Below are 15,987 nucleotides of genomic sequence, written 5' to 3' on the forward strand. Positions count from 1 at the left end.
TTTAGCAAAATTTCCCTATTTTTAGATTTTGTTGCCTTTGAAATAAAGTTCATTTGCCTTCCTTATTGCAATTGAAAATGGATGCTAGCTTTTGTGTGCTTAGTCCATGAGGACCCTCAGATCCCTTTGTGATACAGCTTTTTACAGTCTCTGTCCGCTTAAATAATATTCAGTTCCTCTATTCTTCCTGCCAAAATGCATAAACACACATTTTCACACATTATATTTAATCTTTTATGCTCTCACTTCATCTGTCTCCAACCTTCTGTAGACTGTTTGCGTCATCCACACTATTTGCCTTCTCACCTATTTTTGTGTCATCTGCAAACCTGGTGACAGTATTCCACTTCTGTTATCCAAGCCAATAATCTATACAATAATTGTAACGACAAGCACTGATTGCTGTGACACTTCACTTGTTACAGGTAACCATCCTTAAAATGCTCCCTCATCCTGATTCTCTGTCTTCTATTACTTAGCCAATTCTCTATCCATACTAATATACCATCCAAAATCATAAGCTCTTATCCTATTAAGTTGCTTTATATGTGGTGCCTTATCAAATGCCTTTTGGAAAAGCCAATATATTGCATCTACTGGTTTCCATTTATCTTTCCTTTTTTTTACCTCTTCAAAGAATTCTAATAATTTTGTCAGGAATGATTTCCCCTTCATGAAGCCATGCTGACTCTGCTTGATTGTGTTATGTATTTCCATATATTCTGCTTTCACATCATTTGTAACAGAATCAGACATTTTCCAAATGACAGATGTTAAGCTAATAGGCCTATCATATCAGAAACTCCCTACAGTGCAATCAAAGTCTGCACCAATCCTCCAAAGAACATCCGAACAAGAACCAGACACCCAACCTATCCCTATAACCCCACATTTCCATGGCTAATCCATCTAGCGTACACATCCCAGGACATCACAGGGCAATTTCCTTTGGCCAATCCACCTAAATAGCACATCTTTATCTGTGGGAGGAAACCAGTGCAATCAGCAGAAACTCACACAAACGCAGGGAGAGTGTGCAAATTCCACACAGACAGTCACCCAAAACTGGAATTGAACCCAGGTCCCTGGTGCTGTGAGAGGACAATGCTAACCATTGAACCATTGTACCTCCACATCTCTTGTGCTTTTCTTTGTCTGCCTCAACTTTTGAATAAACGTGTTACATTGATAGCTTTCCAATCCTTTGGAACTTTTCTGGAAGTCAAGGATTGTTGGAGAATTGTTACCAGTGCATCCATCATCTCTGTATCTACTTGCTTTAAAATTTCAGGATGCAACCCTAGGCCTTTGGCTTCATTAGTTTACCCATTTACTTTTTCTCTTGTGATAGTATCATATTTATTTCCACACCTTCTTTTAGCTCTTTATTTAGTGTTTTTTGGAATGCTGTTAGTGTCCTCTAACATGATGACCGAAGTAAAGTATTTATTCAACTCCTCTGCCATTTCCTGGTTCCACATTATTATTCCACAGCCTATTGTAATTTTTGGTGCAAAGCTTAAAGTAACACACAATAATCTACCATTTCAGAAATGGTGTAACACATTCCTCTCTCAAGGGTTGAGATGAAAAGACTGCCCCATGGCTTTTAACTCTCCCATGAAGAATTTCAATTCCCTTTCTTTCATGTTTTCTTCCTACAGTGACCAGGTTTTACGAATCACTGCCAGCAATGAGGCACAGCTTGACCTGGTGCAATCTCTCCAAGAACTACAGCATCTAAACGTGAGTTAGCATACATAAAGATAATATTTAATTAGTATAAATCAATGCAATTCTTGGGCATCCCTTCATGCTTTGTCTCCCATTTCAGTCTGATCAGTGGTCACATATTATCTTTGCCTTATGCTCTTCAGTCTTAGTTGTGGCCTTTGATATGACATTTTAAATTTCTCACTATATTAAAATGCTTTACCTATCAGGCAATCATCAATTGCAGTTAAAAACATACAAATAATTATTGAACTGAAATAATTGCTAATGTGTCATTGTGAATCCCTGTCATGTATATATTAAAGAAATCAAAGCAATTTCTGATTTCCAAAAGGCATTTAATAATTTGCCACATCAATCGTTATTAGGCAAAATAAGAACACATGGTGTAAGGATAACACATTAGCATGAGTAGACGAATGGTTAGTGAACAGGAAATCAAATGTACTGATAATTGGGTTATTTTCAGGTTGGAAAATGTAATCAGTGGAGTGCAACAGGGATCATCATTGGAGCCTCAATTAATTAAATCCTATATCAAAGTTGAAGGAACCAAATGTATGGTCGCTAAGTTTGATGATAACACAAAGATGTGTAAGAAATTAAGTTATGAAGAGGACATAAGCAATCTGCAAAAGGATATTGATAGATTAAATGAATGGGCAAAAATATTCCTGATGGACCCATGTGGCAAAATGTAAAATTGTCTCCTTTGGAAGGAACAATGGAAAAGGAGCATGCTTTTAAATGGAGAGAAATTGCAGAACTCAGCAATATGGAGGGATCAGAGGATTGTTATTGATTCCAGCTAATGGTAAAACTGGCAGAGTGAGGCCTGGGTTGATAAATTTTATTTTTACAATTTGGATCCTGCTATGGTCGGTCACTGAACATATTTACAAAAGGATGCTAATGTATTTTTAACTTCATTACACACAAGCAAAACAAAAATACAAAATCATATGGCAATTTGGAAAGATTCAAACAGCAAAAAGAAAGATTCAGTCATCTTTCCCAGATTATATTTTGCAGAATCTCAGCCCCAGTGAAGCATCCCTCCTGCCTTCACTTTAAGATTTCTTCTCAACTGAAGAGGTTGCAAGCATTTCCTCTCGTCAAATTTCTGTATGTTTAACAGAATTTGAAGGTAGATGCAATACAATAAAACGTTAACAGGAGTAGATAGGAATGTGTAATTCATAACATGAACAGATAAGCCATGACTCTATTGATGGCAGAACAGGCATGAGCCAAATAGCCTAACTTTGATCCTAATTTTTATGTTTGAATGTATGATTTTACATGATTCTCTCCATTACTATTGTTCCTGATATACACAGCTACAAGTTAACCAGTTGATTTTTCACACTGAATTCCCAGAAAAGTGTTTTCCAGCAACCTTGGCCACTAATTAATTGCCACTTTGTGCATCTTTCTCAGATCTTCTAAAGCGACCCTTCTTCTGGCTTCTTTTTCTGGGTCATAAAGACTCAACGTAGTAACTATTTCAGCAATTATCTTAGCAGGGATCTTCGCCAGTCATTGAGCTTAAGCCACGTGATGCCTTGGAACTGCTGTTTTGATCCACTGCTTATAAAAAAAAGCTTCTGATCCTGAAAAGAATTGTCACCTCCATTAACAGAAAACCAAAAATATACTTTAAAACTTAAGTTGCCAAATAATAATGATATATTACTGTCCTTCATCAGCGATCTGGTACATTAACTACAAAAAAGTTAGTTTGCAGGGATGGTGCGTGATTGGGGAAGCAAATGGAGTTTATTGTCATTTATAGCAAGGGAGGTGGAATATATAAACATAGTGTCACACAAGATGTTTCTGAGATGACCCATGCGCCAGTTTTGGTACCCTGATTTAAGAAAGACTTTGGTTGCATTAGAAACAGTGCAGAGAATGTTGTGTTAGCTGATACCTGGGATGAGGTGGTTATGTGGAAAGGCTGGACAGATTGGGCCTCTATCCACAAGAGTTTAGAGGAATAAGAGATGATGTTATTGGACCTGGCAAGACCCTGTGAGGAAATAAAAGACAGAAGTTGCTGGAAAAGCTCAGCAAGTCTGGCAGCATCTGTGAAGAAATATCAGAGTTAACATTTCAGATTCCTCAGATCAGGAAAGGTCACTGGACCTGACATGGTCACTCTGATTTCTCTTTACAGATGCTGGCAAACTTGCTAAGCTTTTCCAACAACTTCTGTTTTGGTTTCTGATTTACAACACCTGCGGTTCTTTTGGATTTTGTTTAAATCCTGAGAGGACATGACAGGGTGGATACTGAAAGCATATTTCCCTCATGGGAGAGACTAAAATGAGGAGATACAGTTTAAAAGTAAGAGATATTACTTTTAGATGGAGGTGTGGAGAAACATTTTGTGTCAGAGCATGATTAGTGTGTGGAACTTACTTCTCCAGAAGGCAGAGGCTGGGTCATGGAATCATAGAGTTATAGAGATGTACAGCATGGAAACAAACCCTTTGGTCCAACTCGTCCATGATGACTAGAAATCCCAACCTAATCTAGTCCCATTTGCCAGCACTTGGCCCATATCCCTCTAAACCCTTCCTATTCATATACCTATCCAGATGCCTTTAAATGTTGTAATTGTACTAGCCTCCACCTCTTCCTCTGGCAGCTCATTCCAAACACACACCACCCTCTGCGTGTAAAGGTTGCCCCTAAAGTCCCTTTTAAATCTTTCCCCTCTTACCCTAAACCAATGCCCTCTAGTTCTGGACTCCCCTACCCCAGGGAAAAGATCTTGCCTATTTATCGTATCCATGCCCCTCATGATTTTATAAACCTTTATAAGGTCATCCCTCAGCCTCCAAGACTCCAGGGAAAACAGCCCCAGCCTAGTCAGCCTCTCCCTATATAGCTCAAACCCTCTAACTCTGGCAACATTCTTGTGAATCTTTTCTGAACACTTTTAAGTTTCACAACATTAGGGTATTTAGGGCAGCACAATGGCTCAGTAGTTAGCACAGCTGCCTCACAGAGCCAGAGACCCATGTTCGATTCCATCCTTGGGTGACTGTCTGTATGGAGTTTGCACATTCTCTCTGTATCTGCGTGGGTTTCCTCCAGGTGCTCTGGTTTCCTCCCACATTCCAAAGATGTGTAGGTCAGATGAATTGGCCATGATAAATTGCCCGTAGTGTTAGGTGCATCAGATTAGATTAGATTCCCTACAGTGTGGAAACAGGCCCTTTGGCCCAACAAGTCCACACCGACCCTCTGAAGAGTAACCCACCCAGATCCATTTCCCTCTGACTAAAGCACCTAACAGGGATAAATATATGGAAACGGGTCTAGGTGGGCTACCCTTCGGAAAGTCAGTGTGGACTTGGTGGGCCAAAGGGCCTGTTTCTACACTGTAGGTAATCTAATCTAAAAACATCCTTCTGATAGGAGGGATACCAGAATTGCATGTAATATTCAAAAAGTGGCCTGACCAATGTTCTGTACAGCCGTAACATGACCTTCCAACTCCTATATTCAACGTTGTGACCAATACAGGAAAGCATTACAAACACCTTCTTCAATATCCTGTCTACCTGCAACTTCACTTTTAAGGCTCAGTTAAATAGATTCTCTATTTGCAAGATAGTCAAAGGACATTGCGGCTAGAGTGGAAATTAGTGGATCAACCATGATGATATCAAATAACAGAGCAGACCTGAGACGATGAATATTTCACTGCTACTCCTAATTTGAAACATTATCAGAAATTGACAGAAAAACCTCAGCAGATCTGGCAGCATCTGTGGAGAGAAAGCAGAGTTAATGTTTCGGGTCCAGTGACCCTTCTACAGAATTGATTGTAACTGGGAAATGGTTGGTATATTGTATATGTTAGAGAAGGTGGGCCGGGGGGGGGTGGGGGCAATGAGTCAATGATAGGTAGAAATGGAGCACAGAGAGAGAGAGAAAGAAAAAACAGTTGGGCAGCCAAAAAAGCGGGTAAAGGTAAGCCTGGGAGAATCAATAGCTGCTAATAGAGATTGTTAGTGACTGACAATGGGTTGTTTGTGGTAGCAGCCCATGGGATACCAAGGCCTGGTTGTGTGGGAGTTGGGGTAAGGACATGGAGAAGACGTTCAAACCCTAAAATTATTGAACTTGGTATTGAGTCCAGAAGGCCGCAGAGTTCCCAAGAGGAAACTGAGATGTTGTGCTTCTGGCTTGCGCTGAACTTCGCTGGAGCAGTGTAGCAAATCCAAGGCAGGGGTATTGACCGGGGAGCATGGTGGTGTGTTGAAAGGGCAGGCAACTGGAAGCTCAAGGTCTTTTTGAGGACAGAATGTGGGTGTTCTGCAAAACTGTTGCCCAGTCTGCACTTCTGTAAAAGAGACCACATTGTGAGCTATTCCTAACTTGTTTGTTCATATCAGCTTACTCCTTCTACAGAACACATAACTTGCTCCACTGGAAAATGCCTCATTTTCTCTCCTGTCAAATTTGTTGGTGGTCCCATACTGCTCCTGTAATATAAAACAGAGGTTCAAGTTAACAAAGTACTGCATCTAATGTAGGTATGCAATGCTTCAGTTGAACCTTGGAATTCTTTTCAAAAAGCTGTTGAGAAGGTACTCAATTAGAATATTCAAAACCAAACTTGATAGATTTTTGTCAGGCAAGAGTGTTAAAGGTGATAGAACCATAGTCGAAGTTAAGATATTAATCTGCCATGGTTTAATTGAATGTTGGAATGGGATGGGCAGTCAACCTCTATTCTAAGTCATTGGTACACTTACAACCCTCCACTCCACAGTGTACTTGGATCCACACAACGCTACAACGCATCTCTAGCCTGTCTGTCCATGGATGGATGGTGAGGGGAGAGGGAGGGGGAAGGGGAAATGACATTTGATTTGCTAAAGGTTGGACATTGTCTGGAACAATGGTGAATCTGTGTGACAGGAAAGAAACAGACTGTTGAATCCTGCAGATCTGTGAGATCTTTCAAACTTGCAGTAACTTACATCAAAGAACTATAGGATGCAACAGGATGGCAAAATGCCATTTCATTTATCAGGTTCATGGCAGCATTTCTCTTCTCATCTTGTCTGGTCTCACTTTACTATTTGATCCCTCATAGCCATGAGCATAGTATTTTTTGTGATTATCTTAGAATTTGTTCCTTTTGACAATAGACAATAGGTGCAGGAGTAGGCCATTCGGCCTTTTGAGCCAATACCAGCATTCATTATGATCATGGCTGACCATTCACAATCAGTATGCTGTTCCTGTCTTATCCCCATAACCCTTGATTCCACTATCTCTAAGAGCTCTATCCATCTCTTTCTTGAAAATATCCTGAGGCTTGGCCTCCACTGCTTTCTGGGGCAGAGCATTCCAAAATATCCACTCCTCTCTGGGTGAAGAAGTTTCTCCTCAACTCTGTTCTAAATGGCCCACCCCTTATTTTTAAACTGTGTCCTCTGGTTCTGGACTCACCCATCAGCGGAAACATGCTTCCTGCCTCCAGATTGTCCAATCCATTAATAATTTTATACTTCTCAATCTGATCCCCTCTCATCCTTCTAAACCCTAGTGTATACAAGTCCAGTCACTCCAATCTTTCTCCAATCTTTTTTGTTTACTGTCCTTCCAACCACACCATCCTTATTTATGATATTATTCTAATAATAATCTTGGAGATCTCTTTCTGTTCACTCTGTCACCTTCTCAGCTCAGTTGGAAAAATGGCTCTTCTCAAGTTCCTATTCAAAGTGTTAACCGTCAGTCCTGGTAATGTTCTAGTGAGTTTATATGTCACTATTCTTGTTGTCCTTTATGCTTTTACTAAAATATTCACAGAGTCATAGAGTCATAGAGATGTACAGCATGGAAACAGACCCTTCGGTCCAACCTGTCCATGCCGACCAGATATCCCAACCCAATCTAGTCCCACCTGCCAGCACCCAGCCCATGTCCCTCCAAACCCTTCCTATTCATATACCCATTCAAATGCCTCTTAAATATTACAATTGTACCAGTCTCCACCACATCCTCTGGCAGCTCATTCCATACACGTACCACCCTCTGTATGAAAAAGTTGCCCCTTAGGTCTCTTTTATATCTTTCCTCTCTCACCCTAAACCTATGCCCTCTAGTTCTGGACTCCCCAACCCCAAACCAACACAACATTGAACCATTAACCAAAGACAAAATAACTTGCAGTTATTTAGCATCTTTCACACTCAAAGGATGTTGTAAAACACTTCACAGTTAGTGAAGGACTAGTTATTGTACCAATATAGCAGGCAATTAGATCACAGCAAGCTCCAGGGAAAGACATGACAACAACATAAAGTTTTAGCAATGTCGATTGAGAAATAAGTATTGATGAACAATCTTTTACACCCACCTCAAAGGGATTATAGACTTTCGTAAGGCATTCGACAAGGTTCCCCATGGGAGACTGATTAGCAAGGTTAGACCTCATGGAATACAGGGAGAACTAGCCATTTGGATACAGAACTAGCTCAAAGGTAGAAGACAGAGGGTGGTGGTGGAGGGTTGTTCTTCAGACTGGAGGCCTGTGCCCAGTGGAGTGCCACAAGGATCGGTGCTGGGTCCTCTACTTTTTGTCATGTACATAAATGATTTGGATGAGAGCATAAGAGGTACAGTTAGTAAGTTTGCAGATGACACCAAAATTGGAGGTGTAGTGGACAGCGAAGAGGGTTACCTCAGATTAAAACAGGATCTGGACCAGATGGGCCAATAGAGATGGAGTTTAATTCAGATAAATGTGAGGTGCTGCATTTTGGGAAAGCAAATCTTAGCAGGACTTATACACTTAATGGTAAGGTCCTAGGGAGTGTTGCTGAACAAAGAGACCTTGGAGTGCAGGTTGATAGCTCCTTGAAAGTGGATTTGCAGGTAGATAGGATAGTGAAGAAGGTGTTTGGTATGCTTTCCTTTTTTGGTCAGAGTATTGAGTACAGGAATTGGGAGGTCATGTTGCAGCTGTTCAGGACATTAGTTAGGCCACTGTTGGAATATTGCATGCAATTCTGGTCTCCTTCTTATCGGAAAGCTGTTGTGAAACTCGAAAGGGTTCAGAAAAGATTTACAAGGATGTTGCCAGGGTTGGAGGATTTGAGCTACAGGGACAGGCTGAACAGGCTGGGGCTGTTTTCCCTGGAGCGTCGGAGGTTGAGGGGTGACCTTATAGAGGTTTACAAAATTATGAGGGGCATGGATAGGATAAATAGACAAAGTCTTTTCCCTGGGATGGGGGATTCCAGAACTAGAGGGCATAGGTTTAGGGTGAGAGGGGAAAGATATAAAAGAGATCTAAGGGGCAACTTTTTCATGCAGAAGGTGGTGCGTGTATGGAATGAGGCTGGTACAATTGCAACATTTAAGAGGCATTTGGATGGGTATACGAATAGGAAGGTTTGGAGGGATATGGACCGGTTGCTGGCAGGTGGGGCTAGATTGGGTTGGGATATCTGGTCAGCGTGGACAGGTTGGACCGAAGGGTCTGTTTCCATGCTGTACATCTCTATGACTCTATGGCAGATGGACCACTGGTTTAATGTCTCACCTGAAAGTCACAGCTCTGACAGTGGAGCACTCCCTCCCTGGTATATGGAGCATGTCAACCTGGATTATGTCATGGCTTGTAGAAATTAAAAACCATGGAAACATTTCAGTGTTTTTTCTTAGATTGTGTTTTTTCACTTGTGCCAATCCACACGCTAATAGTCTATTGTACAATTCTTATCCTCAGATTGATTTCTGGTTAGAACCAAGCAGACCCTTGATGCCCATTGACATCCAAGTCCCAAGAGAACATGTGCAATCTGTGAAAGCCTTCTTTGAGTTCAACGGTATTGGTTACTCAATCTTGATTGAAGATCTGCAGGTATTGTCTTTCACCTGACCCTTAGTGATTTATAATCTGATTACACTGCATAATGTGCACACTGACTCTGGAGTCAATACTATGGTCAGTTGATTTTAAGGACAACTTACTAATCATTGTACTCTAACTTTTCAGCTTCTACTGGATGAAGAGAAGAAGGAAATGGTACTTTCTCGGCATAAGGAACGTAAAAGCCAAACATTCAACTATGCTTCTTACCACACACTGGAGGAGGTAAAGTCAAGCAATTTGATTAGATTAGATTCCCTACAGTACAGAACTTGCCCTTTGGCCCAACAAGTTCACACCAACTCTCCGAAGAGTAACCCACCCAGACAACCCATTCCCCTATTCTATATTTCTCCTGACTAATGCACCTAACACGATGGGCAATTGAGCATGGCCAATTCACCTAACCTGCACATCTTTGGATTGTGGGAGGAAACCAGAGCATTTGGCGGAAACCCATGCAGACAGGTGGACAATGTGCAACTCCACACAGACTCCACACAGCCAAAGTTGCAAATCGAACCTGTGTCGCAGCAGTGCTAACCACTGAGCCACCATGCTGCCCTTTAATAAATATTGAAAGTGAAGTCGAACAGTCATAGGTAAAAATGGAAACCTTTGTATTTAAGGGAGAGGTCATTCTTGAAGTTTCACAACTTAAACTTGGAAAGGATACAAAAATAAAGTTAGAGAGTGATAATTAATCCTTTATTCAACCCAACATTCCTTATCACTTTCTTGCCTGTTTTACTGTTATGATTATCAGTGTGCTTTGAATTTATTCTATCACTCTTCCAAAGCTCCCAGTACATTCATTATACTTGAGTTACACAAAGTCTTGATAGGACACTGCCTGTAATGTGGAACTCCACCTTCAGGAAGGATATATTCTTCTTTGACAAGGGACAGCACAGATTCATCAGAATATAGAAGGCAGAAGGGTGGCCACATCAAATGTTGTTGTGTTGATAAAAGAGAAACTATTTTCTCCACTGAGGAAGTCAAAATCGAGTCTTTAAATTAGAACTTACTGAGGAAGGTGGAAATCCCATATTCTGAAAATCCGCATTTGATTGTCATTTGGGGTGAAATTGTAATCTGAAATTAATGTGTAGTTAATCAACTGCTCATTTTAAATTGAGCGCCATGTAATTTTTCATTGCAGTTTACATTGTACAATTTCTTCCTCCATCCACCTTCCAGAGAGACAACACAAGGGAATCTCATTGTCTAATAATAAATCATTCTGACTGTTCATTTTATCTCTCTTCCTCAGATTTACACTTGGATGGACTCGTTTGTAGCTTCAAACTCAGGCCTGGTCAGCAAAATGCAGATTGGTACCACTTTCGAGAACCGCCCAATCTATGTGCTAAGGGTGGGTATAAACAGGGAGCTGGCATATCTCTTCATGTTATATATTTCAATCAAACAATTCCTAAACTGCAAGGCACTGCTTAAAGGGGTAACCCTACCTGATAAATAAAAAGAAAATTAGCTTTGGTAAGAACTCACAGTCATGATGAAAATATAGTTTTGGCAATGAGACTGTCTGAACAACTTTATTTCAGATTCAAGGATGAACTGAGGGTGAGAAATTGGACTTAGATGTGCCTGTTTATTAGAGTAAAATAAGTGAACAAAGACTAAGTTTGGAGGCCAACACCAAGGGCCCCAATTATACTTCTGAATCAATAAACCTGATGTTGGGATTTTAGGGGTCTACGTAATTGAGGAACCTATTGTCTGATTGCAGTGTCCTTGCCAAAACTGGAGAGCAGTGAGTGGAGCAAGATCTGGGCCTGTTCTACTCAGGATCCTCCAATAGGGATTGCAGCTGCCAACAAAATGTAAAAGTTCACAAAGCATTCCAAACGTCATTCCTGCGGAGCTAGGAGGAACAGCAGTGCTCACATAACGTCACTGCACTCTTGTTCACTATACTTGCATATCTCTAGCTCTGCCCCAGGACTTACTTGATATGTCGATGAGGTAGAGACATGTTGCCCCGCCACAGGCAGCTTACCTAAAAATAAAAGCAATGAAACCCTATCTCCAACTTAAGTTTCTCCTTGAACTCCCTGCACATGGAGAACATTTCAGGATAAAGATAGATTGCAAGAAATATACACCTCCTGTGGTGATATTAATGGTAAAAAAGGAGGAATTGCTGTTCATAGAACATTGAACATAGAACAATACAGCACAGTACAGGCCCTTTAGCCCTCGATGTTGCATCGACCTGTGAGACCAATCTGAAGCCTATCTATCCTACACTATTCCATTTTCATCCATATGTTTATTCAATGACCATTTAAATGCCCTTAAAGTTGGCGAGTCTACAACTATTGCAGGCAGTGCATTCCATGCCCCTACGACTCTGAATAAAGAAACAGACATCTGTCCTATATCTATCACCCTCAACTTAAAGCTATGCCCCTGCGTGCTAATCATCACCATCCGAGGAAAAAGACTCTCACTGTCCACCATAACTAACCGTCTAATTATCTTATAGATCTCAATTAAGTCACCTTTCAACCTTCTTCTCTCTAACGAAAACAGCATCAAATCCCTCAGCCTTTCCTCATAAGATCTTCTCTCCATACCAGGCAACATCTAGTAAATCTCCACTGCAGCTTTCCAAAGTTTTCGCATCTTTCCTATAATGCGGTGACTAGAACTGTATGCAATACTCCAAATGTGGCCGCACCAGAATTTTGTACAGCTGCAGCATGACCTCATGCCTCTGAAATTCAATCCCTCTACCAACAAAAGCTAACATACCATATGCCTTCTTAACAACCCTATCAACCTAGGTGGCAACTTTCAGTGATCATTGTACATGGACACTGATATTTCTCTGCTCATCTATACTTTCAAGAATCTTACCATTAGCCCAGTTCTCTTTATTCCTGTTGCTCCTTCCAAAGTGAATCACCTCACACTTTTCTGCATTAAACTCCATTTGCCACCTCTCGGCCCAGCTCTGCAGCTTATCTGTGTCCTTCTGTAACCTGCAACATTCTTCAGCACTATCCACAACTCCACTGACTTTAGTGTCATCCACAAATTTACTAACCCACCCTTCTTGGCCCTCATCCAGGTCATTTATAAAAATGACAAACAGCAGTAGCCCCAAACCAATCCTTGCGGTTCACCACTAGTGACTGAATTCCAGGATGAACATTTCCCATCAATCACCACCCTCTGTCTTCTTTCACCTAGCCAATTTTTGATCCAAACTGCTAAATCACCCCTAATCCCATGCCTCCGTATTTTGTGCAATAGCCTACTGTGGGGAACCTTATCAACATCTTACAGAAATCCATATACACCACATCAATCACTTCACCTTCATTCACCTGTTTGGTCACCATCTCAAAGAACTCAATAAGGTTTCTGAGGCATGATCTACCCTTTGCAAAACAGTGTTCACTATCCCTAATCAACTTATTCATTTTTAGATGGTTATAAATCCTATCTCTTATAATCTTTTCCAACACTTTACCCACAACTGAAGTAAGGCTCACTGGTCTATAATTTCCAGGGTTGTCTCTATTCTCCTTCTTGAACAAGGGGACAGCATTTGCTGTCCTCCAGTCTTCTGGCAGTATTTGTGTAGACAATGATGACATAAAGATCAAGCCAAAGGCTCTGCAATCTCCTCCCTGGGTTCCCAGAGAATCCTAGGATAAATCCCATCTGGCCCAGGGGACTCATCTATTTTCACACTCACCAGAATTGCTAACACCTCCTCCTTGTGAACTTCAATCCTACCTAGTTAAGTAGCCTGTATCTTAGTATTCTCCTTGACAACATTGTCTTTTTCCCGGTGTGAATACTGACAAAAAATATTCATTTAGTGCTTCACCTAGAGTCATAGAGTCATAAAGGTGTACAGCATGGAAACAGACCCTTCGGTCCAACCCGTCCATGCCGACCAGATATCCCAACCCAATCTAGTCCCACCTGCCAGCACCTGGCCCATATCCCTCCAAACCCTTCCTATTTATATACCCATCCAAATGCCTCTTAAATGTTGCAATTGTACCAGCCTCAACCACATCCTCTGGCAGCTCATTCCATACACATACCACACTCTGCATGAAAACGTTGCCCCTTAGGTCTCTTTTATATCTTTCCCCTCTCACCCTAAACCTATGCCCTCTAGTTCTGGACTCCCCAACCCCAGGGAAAAGACTTTGCCTATTTATCCTATCCATGCCCCTCATAATTTTGTAAACCTCTATAACGTCACCCCTCAGCCTCCGACGCTCCAGGGAAAACAGCCCCAGCATGTTCAGCCTCTCCCTGTAGCTCAAATCCTCCAACCTTGGCAACATCCTTGTAAATCTTTTCTGAACCCTTTCAAGTTTCACAACAGCTTTCCGATAGGAAGGATACCAGAATTGTGTGCAATATTCCAACAGTGGCCTAACCAATGTCCTCTACAGCTGCAACATGACCTCCCAACTCCTGTACTCAATAGTCTGACCAATAAAGGAAAGCATACCAAACACCTTCTTCACTATCCTATCTACCTGCAACTCCACTTTCAAAGAACAATGAACCTGCACTCCAAGATCTCTTTGTTCAGCAACACTCCCTAGGACCTTACCATTAAGTGTATAAGTCCTGCTAAGATTTGCTTTCCCAAAATGCAGCACCTCGCATTTAGCTGAATTAAACTCCATCTGCCACTTCTCAGCCCATTGGCCTCCTTGGACCTCACCCATAACTTCCCACTACTGTCCTTGATTGGCCTTAATCTTACTCTCGTCATTCTTTTATTCCTGATATATCTCTAGAAAGCTTTAGGGTTTTCCTTGATCCTATCTGCCAACGACTTTTCATGGCCCCTCTTGGCTCTTCTTAGCTCTTTCTTTAGGTCTTTCCTGGCTGACACATAACTCTCAAGTGCCTTAACTGAGCCTTCATATCCCATCCTAATACAAGTCTTCTTCTTGACAAGAGATTCAACTTCTTTAGTAAACTACAGCTCCCTCAATTGACTACTTCCTTCCTGCCTGACAGGTACATATTATCAAGCACACGCAGTAGCTGTTCCTTGAATAAGCTCCACATTTCAATTGTGCCCATCCCCTGCAGTTTCCTCCCCCATCCTATACATCCTAAATCTTGCCTAATCGCATCATAATTGCCTTTCCCCCAGCAATAACTCTTGCCTTGCATTATATACCTCTTCTTTTCCATTGCTAAAATAAACATAACTGAATTGTGGTCACTATCACCAAAGTGCTCACCTACCTCCTAATCTAACACCTGACCATGTTTATTACTCAGTACCAAATCCAATGTGGCCTTGCCCCTCATTGGTTTGTCTATATACTGTGTCAGGAAACCATCCTGCACACATTGGACAAAAACTGACCCATCTAAAGTACTTGAACTATAGTATTTCCCGTCAATATTTGAAAAGATAAGGACCCAAAACAGTTACCCTGTTACTCTCGCTCCTATCCAGAATAATCTTTGCTATCCTTTCCTTTATATCTCTGGAACTATTCGGAGGCCTATAGAAAACTCCCAACAGGGTGACGTCTCCTTTCCTATTTCTAACTTCAGCCCATACTACCTTAGTAGACAAGTCCTTAAATGTCCTTTCTGCCACCGTAATACTGTGCTTGACTAACAATGCCACACCACCCCTTCATTTACCATCTTCTCTGTCTTACTGAAACATCTAAATCCCAGCATTTGCAACAACCATTCCTGTCCCTGCTCTATGATCACAACATCGAAGTCCCAGGTACCAATCCATGCTGTGTTCACCCACCTTATTCCGGATGCTCCTGATGTTGAAGTAGGCACATTTCAAACCACCTTCCTGCTTGTCGATGAACTCTTGCGACCTTGAAACCTCATTTCTGATCTCACTGCTCTCAAACTCCTGGACACTGGAACTACAATTTAGCTTCCCCATTCCCCAGATGAATTAGTTTAAACTCTCCCAAAGAGCTTTAGCAAACATCACCCCCCCTCCCTGCAGGATATTGGTATCCCTCTGGTTCAGGTGTAGACAATCCTGTTTGTAGCGGTCCCAGCTACCTCAGAATGAGCCTCAATTATCCAGGTATCTGAAAACCTCCCACCTGCACCATCTCTGTAATTCAACTCCTCTCTTTCCCTATTCTGTGCCTTGCTAGCACATTCCTCACCTCGCTAGCACAATAACATTTGGGATATCAATGGGAGATAATTGACATTTTCGTCTTAAAATAGAAACGTATTAGAATTATAAAGGTATTAGAATTATTTTATGCTCTTAAAAAAAAAGAAGGGAGATATCTACATAATTACCTCTCCAGGCAATTTACATTTTA

General features: G+C 41.3%; 1 protein-coding gene across 1 annotated transcript in view; it reads left to right on the forward strand.

The window, feature by feature from the left end:
- The first annotated feature begins 356 nt into the window (after positions 1-356).
- Positions 357-15,987, forward strand: part of LOC140466971 (carboxypeptidase A1-like) — a 35,700-nt gene continuing 20,069 nt past the window's right edge. Inside the window, exons 1-5 of the mRNA XM_072562882.1 lie at positions 357-425; positions 1,665-1,746; positions 9,500-9,634; positions 9,770-9,868; positions 10,920-11,021. Of these exons, the coding sequence (XP_072418983.1) occupies positions 9,533-9,634; positions 9,770-9,868; positions 10,920-11,021 (303 nt within the window). The 5' untranslated portion in view covers positions 357-425; positions 1,665-1,746; positions 9,500-9,532. The remainder of the gene's footprint in view (positions 426-1,664; positions 1,747-9,499; positions 9,635-9,769; positions 9,869-10,919; positions 11,022-15,987) is intronic.

This window comes from Chiloscyllium punctatum, chromosome 44, assembly GCF_047496795.1.
Source record: "Chiloscyllium punctatum isolate Juve2018m chromosome 44, sChiPun1.3, whole genome shotgun sequence".
In the NCBI taxonomy this organism is placed as follows: domain Eukaryota; kingdom Metazoa; phylum Chordata; class Chondrichthyes; order Orectolobiformes; family Hemiscylliidae; genus Chiloscyllium; species Chiloscyllium punctatum.